Below are 19,699 nucleotides of genomic sequence, written 5' to 3'. Positions count from 1 at the left end.
CCACAGGGGCCCGCCATCCCGTGTCACACGCGGTCCAGATCCTCTGCACTGAGAACTCAGGACTTCTTAGAAGACAAGAATACTCAGTAGGTCCCATTTTTATTCACTGATTCCCGGGATTTTATTTTCACGTGAAAAATAAACACCTTTTGGCATAATGTTGGTGCATCTGCAGCAGAATTCCTGGGGTGCTTTATATTTAGACTCTGGGGCTCCCCAGTTCTACTGAATCAGGGTCTCTGGGGGCGAGGCTCGGGGACCGGGGTTTGGCGGAGCGGCCCGGGTGACCCTCACACAGAGTAGGGTTTGAGGCGCCCGGGACTCCCGGCCCAAGGATGAGCTGCGGAGTCTCAGCTCGTGGCCCTGACCTAACTGACGCACGGAATGGATGGCGAGAGAGCAGAGGCTGTCCCTGAAGGAAAAAGCACCGCCCGGTTCGCCACTAAGTTTACAGACTTCCAGGGGAAGTAAGGCGCTCCTCACAGGGCGTGTGCAACTTTTACAAAGAGAAGCTGTAGGTAAGGGAAACACCGGAAACACATGAGAGGGTATGAAAGTCACCATTCATCCCCTCTGGGGGTGGTTCAGAACTGGTTCGCTCAGGAGAGCAAGGAGGATGAAGGTTCCCTCCTGCACCTTGCGTGACATTGTGTAAGAAGGGAAAATGAAAACCGTCCAGGGGTCTGCCTTCGCATGACCTTGCACTGGCCTCCCGTGCCTGGCTCGCCCCACGCCCGCGTGCACAGGGATTCCTGAGAGCAGGCCCTCCATGACCTCCAGGGTCCCAGCCACCCGAATGGTGATGCTGTGAGACGGAGGCTGTCGGTCGTCTGCGGTTCCTGGCACGGGAGGGGTCGGCACTGACCGGGGCTCTGGCCACCCCATGACAGGGACCTACGTGCGTCTGTCTTAAATGCCTCACAATGGGAAGCCGGGTCTCATGTGTTACAGACGCCAGATGGGTCTGCATCATTGTGTCATGGGACCTCCCCCTGAGCTGGGGTCAGGTTTGCTGGTCTCAAGTCTGGGAAGAGTCCTACTAAGTGTGATTACAAACGGAATGAGAACCTTCTCTCACATTCTACTGATCACAAGATCACTCTGTGCAGTCTCTGCTACGGGGTTTTAATGGGAGCAGTGACATCAGGAGCCGTGGATACAGAGGCTGTATGTCTGGTGGCCTACAGTGCGTCCCTGACCCCAAGGTGACCAGCAACTCGTTCTGCAAAGGCTCTCACCTCCCCCCCCCCTCCCCCCGTCTGCTAGGGACTAGGAAAGTCCAAGGATGCAATGGCCCACCAGAGCTCTCAGGAGAGCGGAGCCCAACGCATAGGCCCTCATCGGGAAAGGAAAGCCTCTCCTTCGCTACAACTCCCTGCAGCAGGCTACGAGTTTGGGGTATGGTCTGGGGTAATCAAAGTTATTCAGGCACATGTGAGGCAGAGGAGGGAAAGGACTTTTGACACTTTGTAGGACACACAGCTATTAAATAAAATCAAAACACACTGGTAAGATCTCGTGGACTGTTACTTCCTTTAATAATGCAAAGGTGTAAACTTCATAAAGGCCTCTCTGATTATCTATACAACAGTGTTAGCGTTCTTATTAGTAACATACATGATCCAAACCTGCCGTATAAATATTCCAGAAATGAGCAGAGAAACCCTGCAGCGGTGGGGGGGGCGGGCACTGAGCGGGGCGCAGCGGCAGGGAGAGCCCAGTGAGGCGGCAAGCGCTTACTCCTGTGGGGGTCTCGAAGGGCCACTGTCCTGGGGACCCCTGCTGGGGCTGGGGGCCACGGCCATCACTGAGGACGGTGCCCAGCGTGGGTGGGTGTTCCCTAACACTGTCTCTTGAAAGGCGTCCCGTCGCAAACCATGGGCCTGCCTGCGTGGGCCTGTCGCAGTGGCCCCAAAGCGCCCTCGGCTGAGGCCTGCCTCACCCAGGCGTGTGCTCAGGGGACAGGGCTGTGTCAGGCCTCCCTACACGTGGGGCTAGATCCCTAGGCGTCCCTTCCCTCTGGGCAGGACCGGGGCCGGGCTGGGGCAGACCCCCCGGATCGGCCCTCCTGGGGAACATGTGACTTCTGCCCAGGGTGATAATGAAGAGCAGGCCAGAGGCCAGGAGGACAGTGACGGGCCACCTGGGTGAGGATGGATCTCTCCTTCCTCCGTCCTCCCTACAGCTCCTAACTGACCTGGGACTTCCATGCCAGGCCCGGTGGCACCAGGGACATCTCAGCAACGCTCTGTCCTGTGCCTCAGAACCACACCCACTTCTCTTGTGCTGGTGTGAAGGCAGGTCGGGACCCCGGGTGGAGAGGGTCAAGGTGGGGCTGGGGGCCCACAGGTCTGGGGCAAGTGGGCTCCCTGCCTGAGCTGCTGGAAGGGAGTCAGTGCCTGAGCCTCTAAACTGTGAGCCCTGGGGACACGGGCCTGGGCCCAGCAGCAACTCCAGCCTCGGGTCCCTTGGATTCCCAAAGGGAAAGACTAGTCTTCAAACATTAGAAAAAACCAAACGGAACTAAAAAATAAACTGAAAAGAACAAAAATCAGACTTCTGTGGGATGTGTAGAGATGAGATGTGTAGAATGACATGAGACCACAATGGACAGAGGGACGGAGGTTGTATTTAGCAGAGGGTCCACCCCCAGGGGAGTACAGGATGTTGCTGAGTGGGACCCAGCCGGGTTTCCCTGGGAGACTTTAGCAAACACACTCATCTTTCTCTCCTGGGCACGTGGAGAGGACGCCCCTCAGCCAAGAGCAGAGAGAACTAGCTTGCTTTCGCCAGAATTTTTAAAATGTCATTGAGGTCACTAACCAATATGGGGCGGGGGGGCAGTTGGGGCATTTGGGAAGTATGACAGGCTGACCGAGTTGCAGTGTGTGGACACTCTGGGAGTGGCCTGTCCCCCTCCATCTGCTCTGGTGAGCGTGTGAGGGTCCGGGGAGCTCATGACCCAAGCTGGGCTCGCAGTGGATACTTCCAATCTGGGGACAGACGTTTATGCACCACGGTGGGTCACTGTGGGACCAGAAGCCCCAAGGTGCGAGGCTCTGTGCTAATGTGCTGGGCAGCTGCATTATCCCTCTGACTGGGAGAGGTGCATCTTACAAAGCCGGCTGGTACTGGGCACATCGCGGGCTGGTCCTGTCCGCGGCACCGGCGTAAGGGGCTGGGTGTAATACCAGGACCAATGTGCCTCCCAGAACGTCTGATCAGCCCCAGAAAATGCCTAACGGATCCAATTTCTTCCACCCTATAGGCAACAGGGTGACTTACTTTGCCCGTCACGTCAGCAAAATGCTCAGATGCATCACCGTGGTCTGGCCCCCGACCGTGAGCACGTGGGGGCCAGCAGAGCCCGCTATGTTTTTGAAGGGCAGAGAGGGAGACTGGGGTTGGAATGGGGGGTGGGGGTGAACATGTGGTGATCTAGATATTCTGATGCAAGCTTTAGGAGGTACTTTGACGTTTTCCTCTGCCACATCATGTTCAGGTCAGAACAACAACAAAAAAATGCAACACGTAGCAGAGATATGCAGAAATTTCTCTGTAAAACTAGCATAACGCTCTTTTAAAAATGGTGTTTAAAGAAAAGCGCTCCTGCAAATTTTTGCACGGCCATTATAAAGGGGGACAAGCTCCTCGTGAAGCGGCATGGAAGTATCCGCGAGTGGTAAAATGTCTGGAGGTCCGGCTTTTTCCAATCGCCAAACCTTCCTCTTCCACACAGAGCGCTGGGTGGCGTGGCCGTGGCAGTCCTGACAGGTTCTTCCAAAGGGGGCAACTGATCGTTCTCATGGGAACTGGGCATTTAAGCAAATTCAATTTGTGTGTGCGTGTGTTCAGGTCCCTAACAGAGCAAAAGAACAGTCACCGCAGAGAGAAGCAATGAGACAAAGGTGTAGGATGCACAGCAGCCTCCCAAGGTCGCTGAAGGTCCCAAGCAATGGCGCCCAGAGAGAATGTGGTTGTTTAAAAACAAATGTGGCAGTGGGGACATCCCAGTGATGCACGTCCAACGTGATATGTGTGATGACAGACGCAGGAGGAAGGGGAGGAGTGGGGAGGAGGAAAGAGAAGGCAGAGACAGAAACAGAGAAAAAAAAATAGATAAAAAGAAAAAAATTAGGTCAAATACAGAAAACGCAAGAATCAAAGGTTAATTCAACTTAGTAAATTACACTGGCAAAGGTTAGGGAAGGGTTCAGTATGGTATTATTCCGGTAAGGCCAGTTCCAAAGCTCAGCGAGGCCAGAAGCAGCGCAGCGGGGTGAGTTTGGGCGTTAGGGGTCAGCGAGCAGATGAAATTACAGTGAGAGAACAGAGTTTCCACAGTAACATACAGGAGTTTGATTAGGAGAGTGTTACCTTGACTAAGGTGAGGCCTCTCCGGTGCAGCCAACGAGCCTGCCCACAGCCTCCCGGCCTCTAGAGCTTTCTACACGTAGCGGAAGAGATGCGCCATGTGCAGCCAACTGTGCTTTTTCAGCGATAGATGGGACTTGCTTCCACTGTCGCCATGGCCCCCACCTGGATGCCCTTCGAGACCATCTCGCCTGCGCCCCTCACCTTCTGTTGCCCCCTTGACCACAGACTGCCACCACGAACGAACATCTTGTAGTTCAGAGGTTTTATACACAGATCCCAACACCAAGTCCAACCAAGCACAGAACTGCCTCCTTCTAAGACGTGGGCGGCAGGTGAGCCGTCCCTCTGAGCCTCTCCAGGCTGATGGGGCGCCTTAATGAGAAGGCCTCTGATATCTCCACTGGGCAGGACTCTGGCAGGGCAGGTCTTCTCCTCTTTCTGTGTCTGACTCACGGTGTGCCCACCTGCTGCAAGCCCAGGAGCTGACGCTGTGGGCCGTACCCAGCATGTGAGCACAGCGTGTCCAGGAGACCTGCCCGTGTTGCTTGCCCTAGGCAACATGTGCCACCAGACACATGTTGGTGGCATGGTCTGTCTCACTGAGAAGGGGTTGCTCGAGCGTCTCCCCGGCCCCACCCCCAGCTCCTGAGTGTCCCGTAAAGGCTGGGCACATCTAGACACACGCCAGACTGTCGATTTCCATGCAAAACTGACCAAGGAGCACAAAGAAAGGGGTGGCACAGGACAGCAGGGCCGCCTCCGCACGGACACCGTGTTCAGGGTGGTGACAACGTTCCTCGCAGCCACGCCCAGATGCCTGGCCTTCACCGCTGACCATCTGCGCTAGGGGACCTCCCGGACAATGCAGTGGGGAGGTCCAGCCGATGTGTCTCACCTCTGGTTTCAGACCCACCTGTCAACTCCCTGGACGCCCTCCCGGGTCTGGCAGACACGCACACTCATGCACACTCAGCCACTGGCCGCTACACGCAGCTGCCACTTCCTTGCCACGCTGACTTGCGCACAGGCATGCCTGTGTCCCAGGTGGCCGTACCCTTTCTGGTCTCCTTCCCGCTGGGAAGTGCTATTGCGGTAACTGAGCAGAACACCCAGGCAAGCACTAGAGACAGGTCAGGCATGATGGGGCCAGAGCAAGGCCACTGGGGGCTGGAACATGTTCCACCTGTGCCTGGACACAGCAGGGAGTTTATGGGGAACAGCCTTTTTCAACAGGCTGAAGCCGAACGGTCTGTGTCCAGCTCTCCTGGCTGAGGCTGGCCTTGGCTGATCTGGGAAAGCACAGAGAGGTGCTGAAGACTTTGGTTGGGGGACTAACCATCAGTGGCAAGGTGGCTGGGCTGGCAAGCGGAACTCCCATGTATTCCCACACTTGCGTTGGTCCTGGGTCCCTAGAAACAGCTCTACATCTCCTAGGAGAACCGCTCACGTCACGGGGTCTCCGGTAGATCAGACTGCCTCTCGCGGATGGGGTTTCCTGGCATCTACTTTCCTCACTTGCTCTGTTTCAAGTAATTCAATTTACTCTTTGTTTCAGTTGAGGGGCCCTTGGAAGATAGGCCTTTTAACTAATTGGGTGCCGTCTCTTCCTTCTCTTGGGGTCCCGACAGAGAAGAGATCTGGAACATGACTGTGCAGTAAGCAAGCGTCAGATAGAAAGCGCTTCAACAATCCAGTGGTCCTGGTATGAAATGGCAGAGGGCCGGTAAGGTCTCAAAGAAAGAGCCTTACTCAACCAGCCTCCAAGGTTTGGCTGGAGCCAGGGGCTTTTCCCATCGCACGGGTCCCAGGGACCGGCTTAGCGCCAGTCCTTTCAGGCTGGATGACACGGGGACTGTTGCCCCAGGATGCCTGGCCAAGCCTTGCTGGGGGTCCAGTACATCTCAACCCACTGCACAGATAGGTACAAAGCAAAACTAAGCTTTGCGTGGGCAACCGATCATGAGGATGGCTGGAAGCAAGCGAGTTGTCAGGGGCTGTTCAGGCGCATTAGGAGGTGCAGCTTTGGTGCATTAATTCAAAGCGGGAAACTCACAGAGAGCAGAGGCGGTCATACCTGGGATGGCTGTGGGCTGGGCTGAGGTCCTGAACACAAAATGAGCCGCCTTGGACTTCCCCTGCTGGTTCTCGGCCACCACGTAGACCTCGTATTCAGCGTTCCAGTCCAGGGACTTGAGCATGACGTGGTCACTGCCGGATGGGAGCCGGATCTCCGGTTTCCACTCCGAGGAGAGCTTCTGGGAGAAACCGGCAGGAAGGACACAAGACACCAGGAAAGTTGAAATACAAATGCTGGTGAGGCCAGTGAACAGGAACAACTCAAGGGCGTCACTAACTATTGGCATAAACTGATAAAGCAAAAACCAGTGATAGGACATGGCATTCATTCTTTACCAGCCTGAAAAACCCTAAGGATTACGCAGGTCAGGTCAGCCTTGTGTGTCTGCAAACACAGAGACCTTGGCGAATAGCAGTGTGGCACTGGGCCAATCCTCCAGTGTCCCGTACCATTGCTGCGGTGAGGGCACATGGGGACCCAAGTAGGGACCAGCTGCCATGCTACGCTCTGCCTATGCCTATGGATGCCCCACAAGAGTAATGAGACAAACGTGCTTCTTGTCTCATTTAGGATGTTGCTCACGCTCAGTCAGATATGGGTGACTTGCCTCCTGGACATGGAAACACTGCATCAATTCATCTTATTAAAAATAAAAAGGATCAGGGGCGCCCGGGTGGCTTAGTCCGTGGAACACCTGACCTCACCTCAGGTGGTGATCTCAAGGTTCGTGGGTTCGAGCCCCTCATCGACTGGGCTCTGTGCTGACAGCTCAGAGCCTGGAGCCTGCTTCAGATTCTGTGTGTGTCTCTCTCTGCCCCTCCCCAGCTGGTGCTCTCTCTCTCTCTCTCTCTCAAAAATAAGTAAACGTTAAAAAAATAAGAAACATTATTTATTGAGCACCTGCTGTATGCCTGGCACTGTACTAAAGGCTTTTGATAATTTTCTCACTGGATCCCTACAAACAGCCTGTGAAGATTTGTCAGGCTGCACAGTCATGTGGCTGTATGTCACTACGTGGCCCGGGTTTAATTTAAAACAAAGAAATTCAGCTGCCTGTCTTTTCGTTCTCTGAAAGGCTCCTTTCCTTGGCAAACTCTATAATAAAGGGGCAACCAGAATATACAGCAAATATTATGTTACATAAAAATATTAACAACATGTTAATAATATTTAGCAAACACTGAGTGTTTGAAGTGGAAGACAAAGGGACAGAGAAGGCAGGTAAGGCTGTCATATTTTGGTGCTCTATCCCCACTATATTTTTTTTGAGGGGGGAGAGAATGCATGAGCACAGGCGGGGCAGAGGGTGAGGGAGAGGGAGGATCTTAAGCAGACTCCATGCTCAGTGCAGACCCGTCGTAGAGCTCGATCTCAGCACTGTGAGATCATGACCTGAGCCAAAATCAAGAGTCGGAGGCTCAACCGACTGAGCCCCCAGGGGCCCCTCCCCGTTGTCTTTTTAACGCAGACCTGCCTGGCACAGCCACAGTGGCTCTTCTGGAAAACTGACATCTCAGGGGGCCTCGTGTCGGAGATGGCCCAGCCCCAGCTGGCATCTTAGTGGTAATTACTGTTGTTACCATGTACAAGGGTTTCCAAGTTGGAGGCACATTTCAGGTTCTTGGTTTATATTCCTGATCTGTACAGTAACATCATAGGCTATTTTATCTCCATTTTACAGATGGAGAAATGGAGGTTTTGGAAGACTGGGCATGCTGATAAGTGGTAAAACCAAAACTGGAACCCATCTCTGTCGGGGCCACATCGGCATAGCAAGGGCCAGACACACACGGTCTACCTCCCGTGGGCTGTGCTGGGCCACCACTCAATCCTGGCATCCTACTCCACAGCGAGGAAGCCACAGGGATTGGTCATACAGTGGGGCCTCTAGGATGGGCCTTGGAGGAGTCAGAGGCGGCTCTTCAAGCCGGCTTCACAATGAAGTGGGGGAGGGCTGAGTGGAATGACAGGTCTGCCCGGCAGCTGGGAACAGTGCCTGGCAGGGTCCCATGCTGTAGTGACTCTCCGTGAAGCCTAACCAGGCAAGAGCTCCCACATCCTTTCAGTGGGGGCTGATCAAAAGAGAGGGAGTAAGTCAGCTTCCTTGAAAAATCCTTTCTTGGGGGCTACTGCAAGAAAGGAAACTGCTTCTGGTTCATTATTCCTCCTGGTAAGAAATCCTAGCGAGAGACTATTCCCAGTGCTGAGGCTGCCTCTACATCTGTCAGCAATTGACTGTGGCCGGCAGTGGCCAAGTGTCATTCTGAAACCAGAAAAAGAGTGATTCTCACTTTGGGGGGAGGGAGATGAAAGGGGGAATGACAGAATTCTTAGAGGGTGAGCAAACCAGGAAGAAAGGGTTCAGGGCCAAGCTCACGGTTCGCAGGATCAGAACAGCTCAGGTAGGTTTGAGGGGCAGGTGGGAATACCATGGCTTGGGATGGTAAGGCATCTAGGGCAGTGGCTAACAGCCCAGGGTCTTCAGACAGACCCGACTCAAGCTCTGCCCACCCAGCCGTGAGAGATGAGGCAGTTACCAAACGCATATACTACGTCCTCCGTAAAGGGCAGATGATCATTAAGACCAGCTTCTTCGGGTTCTCATGGGGAGAAAATCAGTGCCTGGCCTGTGATACACACTTTATCAAACGTCCTGATAATGATATATCAGTGTATTATATGCAAAAAGCACCGGGTAATTGCAAAATCACTTTGTAGAAACGTTCAAGAAGTAGAAAAATCGATCATGGTGTGAGTTTGTCGCCACAACCATTTTAGAGGTTTTGAAATGGTCCCTGTGTAGACATGGCCTAATGGCTGTAGGTCAGTCTTGGGATTTCAAACCCTGAGCAGGGTCCCTGAGCCACCTGCAAGACACAGAAGGACTCTGTCCTGCACTACCCACCCCCCGGGCGTGCATGCTGTTGCCCCAACATGGTGGGTGTGATGTGAAGAGGGGACAGGAGCTACTCACCGCTCGGTACTTGACCAGGTAGTGCCTGATGGGGGAGCCGCCATCATCCTGTTTGATCAGATTCACCTTAATAGAGTTTCCATCCTCTCCCATCTGCCCTTCAAGTTTAGGTGCGCTGGGTTCCCCTGAAACAGCCAGTTAATTCATGTGACATTTTTGCCCACACGAGGAAAATCCAATCCAGAATGGGATGGAGTGATGGGGTGGGGCTAGGCTCTTTACTTGCTTTCTCAGAAATTCAAATGGTTAAACAGCAATAAATACAGAACTTCGGATTCCAGTGAGACACCTCAGACTGAGCCCCAAACCGGGAGTGCCTTTTGGGGATGTTCTGGGAAACCCTCTCTATCAGCACAGTCCTTTTACCATTTTAGAAATAGGATTTTTTTTTTAAATGTTTCTCACTGGTGCTTGCATTTCCTTTTCACTGCTCTTATAACTGCAGATTTAACTTTGATGAGCCTGATACATTTGAGGAACAGCCTGAAAAACGGGAAAATGTGTTTAAGTGTTTAAAGGAGAAAACCCACACCCATAACATAAGTCTTCAAAGCAGCCAGTTTCTTCCCTGGATAGATGATTCATCTCAGAGGGCCAGGGGACCCATTAGGGGATGGACTCACACTGCATTCTTGTGACCAGCTTTCCATGAATTAAACTGTATTACTTAGATTCATTCATGTAAAAGTAGTACAAGTCTCCAGGTATGATTAAATAAAGCACAATTTGCCACGGGCAAGCCTCCTGTAGGCATCCTGCCATTTATGCCTCAACTGCCTGAGTGATAATCCTTGGTACCTTGTTTAAAGTAACAATCATTGAAGTCTTTCTGTTTGTGAGAGGGAAGAGGGGGAAAAATGGCTTTAGCATTTCTCAGCAGAAGAAAGTTGATGTCTCTATTTGCAGTATACATGCAGCTCACGGACAATGGAAGATGGAGCTCAGTCTGGGACGCATTACCAGGGCTGGGATGGCTCTTCGGTGAGTTAAGATGCTGGCTTTCTTTATCGAGAAGATTTCGTTATCGAGAAACGATTTCACTAGTGTGTACTGGGCGTAATGAGGTAAGAGAATGCCTGGTAGGAAAAGTTGAAGTGAAGATTTAACGCACTTGGGAATTCCACACTTCCTTCGAGGACGTATCTCTCTATTTCGTGCCCTCAGACAGAGAACTGGGAGAGCCTATAAAAAGTCACCTTCTGGGTGGGTTGTCTTGGCTTGTTTGCTGGAAGATAGAGTCACAGACATGTGACCAAAGAACCCAGAAAGGTTTGTCACTAAGCTTTGGACCTCATCACCCCAAGGTGTACCTCTGGCCACTTGTGACGAGGCTGCTGGTAAAGCCATTCAGCCCACCCGCCTCATTCAGCTACTGTGGGAGCCTCACAGTGGCCGTGGGTCCTGCTCCCCACTTTGAGACAGGGAGGAACCAGAGAGGGAACGCTAATGGCCAGCCCTTGCTGCTCAGCCTGGGCCTGAGCACCTGGCAGCAAGTTAGAAACGCAGATTCCATTTCAACGAGATCCCAAGGTGATCCGTGTGCACCTTTAGGCTTGAGACACCGTTGTGATGGGGACACGGAGCAGCTGACAGGGAGGGTGCATCCTTGTAATGTCTGAGGGATGATTTAAGAAAAGTCATGTTTGTTCTTCCATCGGTAATTACGTAAAAAGAAACACGGGGAAAAAAAGACAATAATAAGGTTTTAGGCAAAGACTTGTCCTGTTTTCGTGCCGCTATCCAGCCACTGGTCCTAACTATTCTTTGCAAAATTCTTAGGAATTTGGTGTCGATAATGTCAAGGCGGGTGTGCTTTTCAGACTCCTTTGGACTGTCCTAAGCCTTAGACAACAGTTTAGTCATGTCTTACATCATCGTAAATACCCGAGGCTAGAAAGAAACTCAAACTAAGTGGAAGATATGTCAGAATGGGACAGGTCTGCGCAGAGTCACAGACAGCAGGACAGGGCACGGGAGAACTTGACAATTCTATTCTCTGAACGAGGGGGACCGGCTGCTCCTGGCTAGCCTGGGACCTACAGGTGTGAGAGCTGCAGTCCTGCACTCAGGCCAGCAGGGAGAGCTGGTGGCCCGAGACGGAACGGGGATGGACTTTTCTATTCAGAATTGCAACGCTGACTCTGCGTTGGTCCATTTGCCTTAAGAAGGAGGGAAGGCAGTGTCACCAGTGGCCCTTCCAACATGGTCACGGAGCAAGGACCCGGTCCTTCCCTCAAGGCTTCCTTGGAAGGTAAACTGAGATTAATCTGCGGGGCTAGACTGGCTGAACTTTCCTTATTATTTCCTCCAGAGTTGAGCAGCGTGGGTTTCAAGGCTCAATCAAGACCGCAAAAAACACTGGACTCTGCTTTTGTGGGTGGGGGAGGTAGTATCTACCTAGAAGAGGCTCTCTTTCTCATGTTTGTGGGGATGGATGCCTGTAAAACTGAATTCTGGGACAGGCCACTGCCTCAGGATCCACGTTTGCAGAATCCGTACCCCGAATGAGGTGTTCTCCAGGGGCCCCCTCTCGCTCTGACAGCATGGTGACCCAGTGACAGTCACTGTTAGGACAAACTATCAGGAATACTTTGGCTGTTGTCAAAACTTTGTGAAAGACGGACGCAACATAAGGATGGTCCTGCCAATTTTGGGGCAATGTACCCCCAGATCAGCAACTCCACATCTCTCAGGCACAGGGATGTCCATTTTTTCTTTACAATTTTAAAAGCTATCCTCCCCGAAGCCCTATCTTTGCAAAGAGACCCCAACTGTCTTCAGAGACATAGGAACAGGTATCTTGCCAAGGATTCCCTGCAGAAACTAAGAGACTTGATGAAAGCAGTCAAGTCTTATCTTTGGATGTGTTTCAGAAAAAAAAAATATTAACTGGAACCACAGAGAAATCACTAAAAACTATACCACAGCTAGAATACAGTTCTAACATTTACCAAAGTTGGAACACTATAATTTGTGATTTTATTGGAGCGACTACCATGTAATTCTGATATCTGTGTATTTCTTTCTTACAGAATGTAGAGCGTGGCATATAATATTTACATGTATCGTTTAAAGTGCTTTAACTATGATTTACTCCACAAACATCTACTGAGTACCTACCTTCCCTCAGCTACCGGGTAATCTCTTAGGCATTGGGGTTTCAAAGGCGAACAAGACAAAGTTTTGTTTGCCAAATGAAAAAAAGAAACCTAGTTATGATCAACTCTTTTTAAAAAATGGCGGGGCCCTTGTATGTAAAGGTAACCCTTCCTGTGATGGTGTTTCTAAAGGAAGATGATCTCCAACTAACATCAGAGGGATTCTTACCAACTCTGTAGCTATGCAACTCATTGTAGTCACATAAAGGTGTAGAAAGAGCAATAGCTGTTTAAGCAATGGTCTTCTCCATCTTCAAATGCACATTGTCTGTCAATTTTTCTCCAGATTACGAACAGGCCAAAGAAATTGCTTCCTAGGGGCACCTGGGTGGCTTAGTCGGTTAAGCGTCCGACTTTCGCTTAGGTCATGATCTCGCGGTTCGTGGGTTCGAGCCCCGCGTCGGGCTCTGTGCTGACTGCCAGCTCAGAGCCTGGAGCCTGTTTCAGTCTGTGACTCCCTCTCTCTCTGACCCTCCCCTGCTCACACTGTCTCTCTCTCTCTCTCCTAGAAATAAATAAAAACATTAAAAAAAAAAAAAAAAAGAAATTGCTCCCTGAGCTCTCGGTCAAAAGAAGGCTCCAGCCATACTTGACGAGGGTTGGGGCTGATCCTGAAGAAATGGGGCTTTGGCATTTGGGTGGCTCACTGCTTTGCTGAACACATTAGGAGAGGAAATTATTTCGAGGGTCCCAATGTGCACTCTGTTCTGAAATGGCTGCTCTGATTGAAATCATTATGGGTAATTTCAGCAAAACCAATATTGTAATTATTTTTAAATGTTGGTTTGCAATTCAGCAGCAATCGGCAGGTTCCTCCAAGGAAACCCCTGCGGTTAATTACACCTTCTGAATTTAGCTTCAGCCATGAGTCAAATTTTGCCCCCCAAATATTTCATGTAAAGACTCAAAACAATAGCACCTTAAAAATAAACCTTGCAGGGTGGCTGGGTGGCTCAGTCGGTTAAGTGTCCGACTTCGGCTCAGGTCACGATCTCACGGTTCGTGGGTTTGAGCCCCGCATCGGGCTCTGTGCTGACAGCTAGCTCAGAGCCTGGAGCCTGTCTTTGGATTCTGTATCTCCCTCTCTCTCTGACCCTCCCCTGCTCATACTGCCTCTCTCGCTCTCTCTCAGAAATAAATAAAACATTAAAAAAAAACCTTGCTGATAATAAATATAAAATATTAGGCAGCTCTGGAATTTTCTGGAAGAGTTAATTCATGGATGCAAGAGAAGAATGTAGCACAGAAACCACATACAGTCAGAAATGTGACAGGCACATCCTATACCTTCCTCTCGGAAATCGTAATCGAAGTGTGTATTTCTGGCCTTGCAATTGTAGGCTCTTTGTGATTTGTGTGTTACTGTGCCCTAAAATCTGAGTCAGCTTCATGTCCTTCCTTGCCCTGGTCAGCACAAGTCCTGAGGTCAGAAAATCTCAGGGTATCGGAAGACCACAACAGAAATTACAGCAGGCTCAGGGGGTCTGGATAGCACTTGTGAATTTTAGAAGGAAAACAGTCTTCTACTTCTCACTCAAAAACGCCCAAGTACCAAGAATTTTATCTTCTGGCTGAAATGCTGAGGTGCCCGATGGGATCCCTGACAGAGGCCTGACCTGTATTCTTTTTTCCTGGGCTTTGCTTTCTCTCCTGCAGGGACCTGCACAGACGTTGGGGCCTCTGAGTAAAAACCAGTGATGGGCGTCGGGCTTGCATCAGAATCTATGAGGTTTACCATCAGACAGGATTGTCTGGAATCAGAAATACTGTCTCTTTTGTTTATCCTAACTCCTGTTCCCCTTTGGTCCATTACATCCTGCAAGCGATGTGAAACTTACATATGCTTTTTTTTATCATTATGTTTAGAAGAGTCCAAAATGTATGACTTGGCTATTCACATATGAAGCCCATTCGATTTTTTCCAACTCAGGAACATCCGAAATTACATCAAGAGGTTAGAAGTCTGACTGGCCTTAGGATCTGTAGTTATTAGGCTGCCAATGTCCTTCTTGAGACCAGGCTCTTTGCCGAACAAATGAATCTAATGGGATCTGTGCTGCTCTCATCCTTGGGGTCTCAAACACCCTGGGACACCCCCTTTGACAACCGGCCTGGCTGAGGGGGCTTTCTGACAGTCCCGGCGAGCCTCTATCAGTCTGAACATTCCCAACCCTGGACGGGGTTCAATCTGTCCTAAGTAAGCATCGCTCCCCCAAATCGGGGCTTGGGAGTGAAGCTCACCCGAGCTCTTTTCTCCTCGTCGTTAGGAATCTACTGTGCCAGCTCCACTGGACTCCCTGCCATTCTGGTCCCCGGCTCTGGCAACGCTGGCGGACACGGGGAGTGGGTATAAGGCACGGCCAGTTCCCTGGCTCTTTACAGAAAGGACGCTAGCCCTGTGGTCACACTCACAGGGGCATCCAGCCTACACAGCCCTCTCAAATCTGGCTCCTGGGGAACTATGGACGTGAGCGTGCGAGCTGGGGGAGGGGGTGGGGGGCCAGCCGCAGCACGGACGGGCTATGAACTGAACAGCAACAGATGAACTCTGACAGACTGAACCACAGAGATACCAATTCCCTTCTCGTGGGTGTCGTGAAAACACTACCGGATTAATTGATCAATTACCTCTGTTTCATCATCATCCTAAAAATGAAAATACGACCACGAAGGTATGGCTTGTGGTTATGGGGCTGATCCAGGCTGAGGAAGTTGGGACCCAAATAACCTCCAACAATTGACTCAGCTTCTGCCTGCGAGGCCACAAGGGGGAGTTTGTGAACGTCTTCCACACGATTTCACGGATGTTAGGTTGCTTATAAAGAAGTACAAGGCTCCTGGGAAGCCCTAGGGAGAGGGCCCCTTTGCAGAGTCCCCGGCCTCTGCCCCCAGGATTCAGGCCGACACGCGTCACTGCCTCCCCTCTGCAGACCCTTCATGCTAGCTCTCTACTCTGTAACCGCCAGTGCGGAGAATCCTTAGGAATAAAGGCAATTAGAAAAGTCTGTGTTGACCTGCCAGAGACCGTGGCAATCCAGACACACAGCTGTAAAAAAAAAAATAAAAAATAAAATAAAGGAAGGAGTGGAAGGGGTGGTTAGTGATGTTTTCAATCTAAGAAGGAAGAGTGGGTGTTAAGGAGTTTAGTTCATCAGAATCAGCATGTCCTAGTACGAGAGGCAGTGTCAGTAGCTAAAGAAAAGAAGATCGTTATGAATGGGCGGGGGGGCGAGGAGGGGGTCCATGCTCAGACATGCAGCAAACTGACAGAGGGGCGCAGGGGGCTCACACATGCTGGCGGCAGGGAGGGTGGGGAGGCCCATTTACACAGAGTCCTCACAGCTGATGGAGCCACTGGAGGAAGGGGGCCTGGCCAGAATGGGCGTCACGATATTAAAAATACACTTGGCACGGGAGCATCTCAGCTCACCATGGCAAGGCCACTCCTGGGATGTTGGACCAGGTGGCTGACCTTCCCAGTCATGAACCCCTATTAGCAGAGCTCTGTGGGGTCAGGAGCTAAGGGAGCCAAGGGCATGGTGCTCAACACCTGTCTTCACCTCCCTTCTTCTGACCCAGTGCTGCTGAACCCAGTCAACACGTGGACAGGAACTTGAGGTTCACAGAACATCCAGCACGTGTCAAGGGCATCCTAAGCCATTTGTGTGTGTGGGGGGGCACAGGAACCAGATTTGTGAACAGGAACTGGATTCCATCAGCTGTCGGGTGTACACCCCTCTGCTGGGAGAGACATCTGCTCCCTTACCCATCCTCAGCCCCCACTCACCTGAGAGCCTCCCTAATGATCAGAGAAATAAGACATCTGTTCTTCACTAAGCTTTGTTTCTCTCCCCCATGAATTTTATTTGCTCTGGCCCTCTCCATTCCCTTACACTGTATGATTAAAGGCCATTTCTGGCTGCTTGCTGCTCGTCTGAATCATGAGTCATCCACCTGTCCCTTTGCAAATGGCAAGAGGGGGTCTGTCACAGAAGAGAATGTGTGGTTTGATGAGGGGTGACCATGCTTTCGAATTCCACAGGCACTTAAGTGATTTTTTCTTTTACACTGGCCACATTTTTCCTGGCCCCCAAGGCCATTGCCACGGTGCATTTCTAGGGCAACCGCAGGAAACATCTTCAAATATTTCTTGCCTTGCTTAAAATGTCTGGAAGAAGTCTCTGTTTAGAGGTGTAGATCTGCTTCAACCTTGCTCAGTTGTGCTTTGCTTCGTCCCAAATTCTAGCACTGCACAGAGATGACTGAACTTGCTTCTAAGAAAGAAACTGATGGGTTTCAGCCCAACATCTGCTCACCTTCTGGATCTCAGGGAGAAGACTAGGGCTTTTTCCCCTTGGAGCAGTCACCTCAAGTCTAGAAGAACACAGTCTCCCTCAGGGAAACAATGAAACCACAGGATCCGGAGTGAGACTCGGGGGTTTAGAAAATCTTAGGCTCCCAGCATCCTCTGCCCTAAGATTCACAGATCAGGTTGCCTTTTGAAGGTTAAGTCAAAGTTATTAGCACGTCAGATGTTTCCCTGCTCTGGGGACACACCCACTTCGTTTCGGACAGTGTAGATATCAAACATCTTTTTGGAAGTGACAGATGGCTCCAACTCAAGACCTCGTCCAGGAGTCTGGTTGTAAATGGGGCTCAACACCAGCACAGTGGCCACGCCCAGAAAGCTGGCGTCCTCAGAGGTGGTCAGTGTGCGGGATGAGCAAGAGGAAGCAGCCACAAGGCTCACACGCATGGGGGCACGAAACGAGAGGAAAGACCAGGGACAGAGAACATGCATGCAAGACAGTTGTGGACGGTTTTGTCTGTGTGGATGTCGCCCCATCAGGTCCCTAGAGACGTGAGGCCAGGCGGGGACCCGTCACATGCACGGGCACACTGGGCAGTTATTCGTGTTAGTCTGGCTTTTGCGATCAAGGCAGGGCCATATGTGTCTCAAGTTGTGACGTGAAGTATCAATTTTCAGTTAGAAGAGAACAGAATGCGAATGACTCCCAGGGCAGGTTTTGAATACGTGTTTGATTCTACAGCGGGGAAGTTGCTAGCAGAAGCTTCCTTTTCTCTTTACGGTGAGTGAGAAATGTTTTCACAAGGTTGTGACAGTCACAGTATTAACTAATTATTTTGTCACGGCTATGCGCTTAATTAGGCTATAATTTTATTTCCTTTGCTGCAAGGGTCAACCATGTGCTTCTTGATTACAAAGAGGTCTCTGGTCATGGCTAACTGCCAGCTTTTGCTTTGATTTCTTCCCCCCATTGCCCAGGGGGGAGGGTCACTCTTAAAAAGTGACACAGCCACAATGCAAACTGCTTGCACTCCAAATTCTTACATCTCTCCCTTCAGAAAGTCCTCGATTTGCATGAATTTTATGAAGCACTCTCCTCGGTTTGGAGCATATAGAACTTTTGCAACTGATACATTTCTCTCTCTGTGGTGCTTCAGTGTCGTAAACAGATACATTTCACATTTTCACAGAAGTGACTCATTTCAGAGCAGCTGTGGTTTTCAGAACTACTGGATAAAGTTAAGCAACAATGTCATAAGGGTCATTTACAAAGCCGCTTTCTGGGAAATAATTTTTATGAACTATGCGGTAGAAATTCAAGTTTGCAAACTGCGTGGTGGTGAATGTGGTTTCGCTGTGGACGACAGTTTGTAGGGCCAAGTTTCTGGCAGTGAAATGTTAAACCAAAGGCTGCCACGGTATCAAACTGTCATGTCAGGGACGCAAAGAACTGATGGATTCTGGAGGTGAACTGAGGAATTTCAAGTGGAAATCTCTCAAATGGCTTCGCTCGGTAGATCTGAGACAGGAAGCGATGAGTGGGTCCTGGGTGCCGGGCTGTGGCCCCAGGTTTATTTCCCTAATCAGAACAAAGAGTTTTACCTTCTGTTCACCAGCGTGGACGACATCATCAGCGCCATGCAAGCCACATGACAAAGTCACATGATACGCACGCACATGATTGGTTGAAAGGAAAGTGGAGGAGGTCACATGGAAAATACAAAAAAATTAAAAACTGATGTAAACAATGGGCAGGGAGAAAAATCAACAACAAAATCACAGACTAAATAAAAGGAGAAATCAAATTAAATTAGCAGCATATACAGGAAACATTGGGAGGACAGTAAAACTGCCCAGAAATAGAAGGATAATAAATCATGACGGGCATTTGGTTAACGACGCCAATAAGCATTAGATACAGCTGCCACACTGCATATTAATACCACATCAAGGAGTATGTAAACTCGTTTGGAAATAGGGAGGTGTTTCTGCCAGCACCCAGGTGTCAAAGTCAATCCAGGAGACTGTTGAAGGGAAAAAAAAAGAAAAAAGCAAGTTATTATTCACAGATCCCAGAAGTGTCTCGGCATCCTTGGAAAACGAGGGTAATCAAGGGAGAGCGTGGGGCTTGCAGAAGTCCCAAGGCTGTGTGTCCTGAAAGAACAAAGTATTTCGTTACATTGGGAAAAGCCACTTCCTCTTTCCTTTGGTGCATGAGGAGAGCGGGCGCGGGCCGAATAAAGGCTGGTGGGCGCGGGCCAGAGAGGGCAGCCCTGGGGGTTCCCTTCCACTCTCTAGTTCGTCTACCGCCTTATCCCAGAGCCCCTGGGGGCAGCCCCGTTGAGACAACTTTGAAGGCGGAGGCCAGTTGGTGCATAAAGGGAAGAGGTTTCCTTCTAGTGGTGGAGACAATGGCTCTGTCAACACTGAGCAGTGAAACCGAACTGGCCCCTTGGCCCCACGAGCTAAGACTTTGACCCTGACCACGCACTTGGGCATTGGTGGATACAGTTCTCTCTCTCCACTGGTGGCTCTACTTGATAAGATACGGATTTGATTTTGACCATTAAAAAAAAAAAAGTTTTCTTATTTGGATTTATCCACATTCCTTTTTGTCATCTGTTGCATTTTGGCTCTATACTTTTTTACCGAATGACCTGCCTTGTCCACACGCAGTCTGGGTTTCCTACCTTCACTTGCACAGGCCAGGGGAAGATCAGGCTATGGCCAGCTGAAGCTAAGAGAAGGGCAGAGAGGGGAGCTGGAAGGCTCTTTGTGTCCAGAACACACCACTGCTTAAAAAT

General features: G+C 50.6%; 1 protein-coding gene across 17 annotated transcripts in view; it reads right to left on the bottom strand.

Annotated features, from left to right (window-relative positions):
- The window catches only part of NCAM1 (neural cell adhesion molecule 1), a 309,548-nt gene that overhangs the window by 9,106 nt on the left and 280,743 nt on the right, over nucleotides 1-19,699 (bottom strand). For 4 of the 17 annotated variants that reach the window (XM_039229153.1, XM_039229158.1, XM_039229154.1 and 1 more), the window contains 3 exons: nucleotides 18,498-18,500; nucleotides 9,429-9,553; nucleotides 6,452-6,632 (listed from right to left, as the gene is read on the bottom strand). In XM_039229153.1, coding sequence (XP_039085084.1) covers nucleotides 6,452-6,632; nucleotides 9,429-9,553; nucleotides 18,498-18,500 — 309 coding nt within the window. Of the gene's footprint in view, nucleotides 1-1,685; nucleotides 3,940-6,451; nucleotides 6,633-9,428; nucleotides 9,554-18,497; nucleotides 18,501-19,699 lie in introns of those variants that run through there. The other 13 variants (XM_039229165.1, XM_039229162.1, XM_039229157.1 and 10 more) reach the window with 7 other exon arrangements.

This window comes from Hyaena hyaena, unplaced genomic scaffold (assembly GCF_003009895.1).
Source record: "Hyaena hyaena isolate Hyena2069 unplaced genomic scaffold, ASM300989v1 scaffold_36, whole genome shotgun sequence".
Lineage (NCBI taxonomy): Eukaryota > Metazoa > Chordata > Mammalia > Carnivora > Hyaenidae > Hyaena > Hyaena hyaena.
Note: the sequence above shows the minus strand (reverse complement) of the source record. Positions and strands in the feature narration are given on the sequence as shown.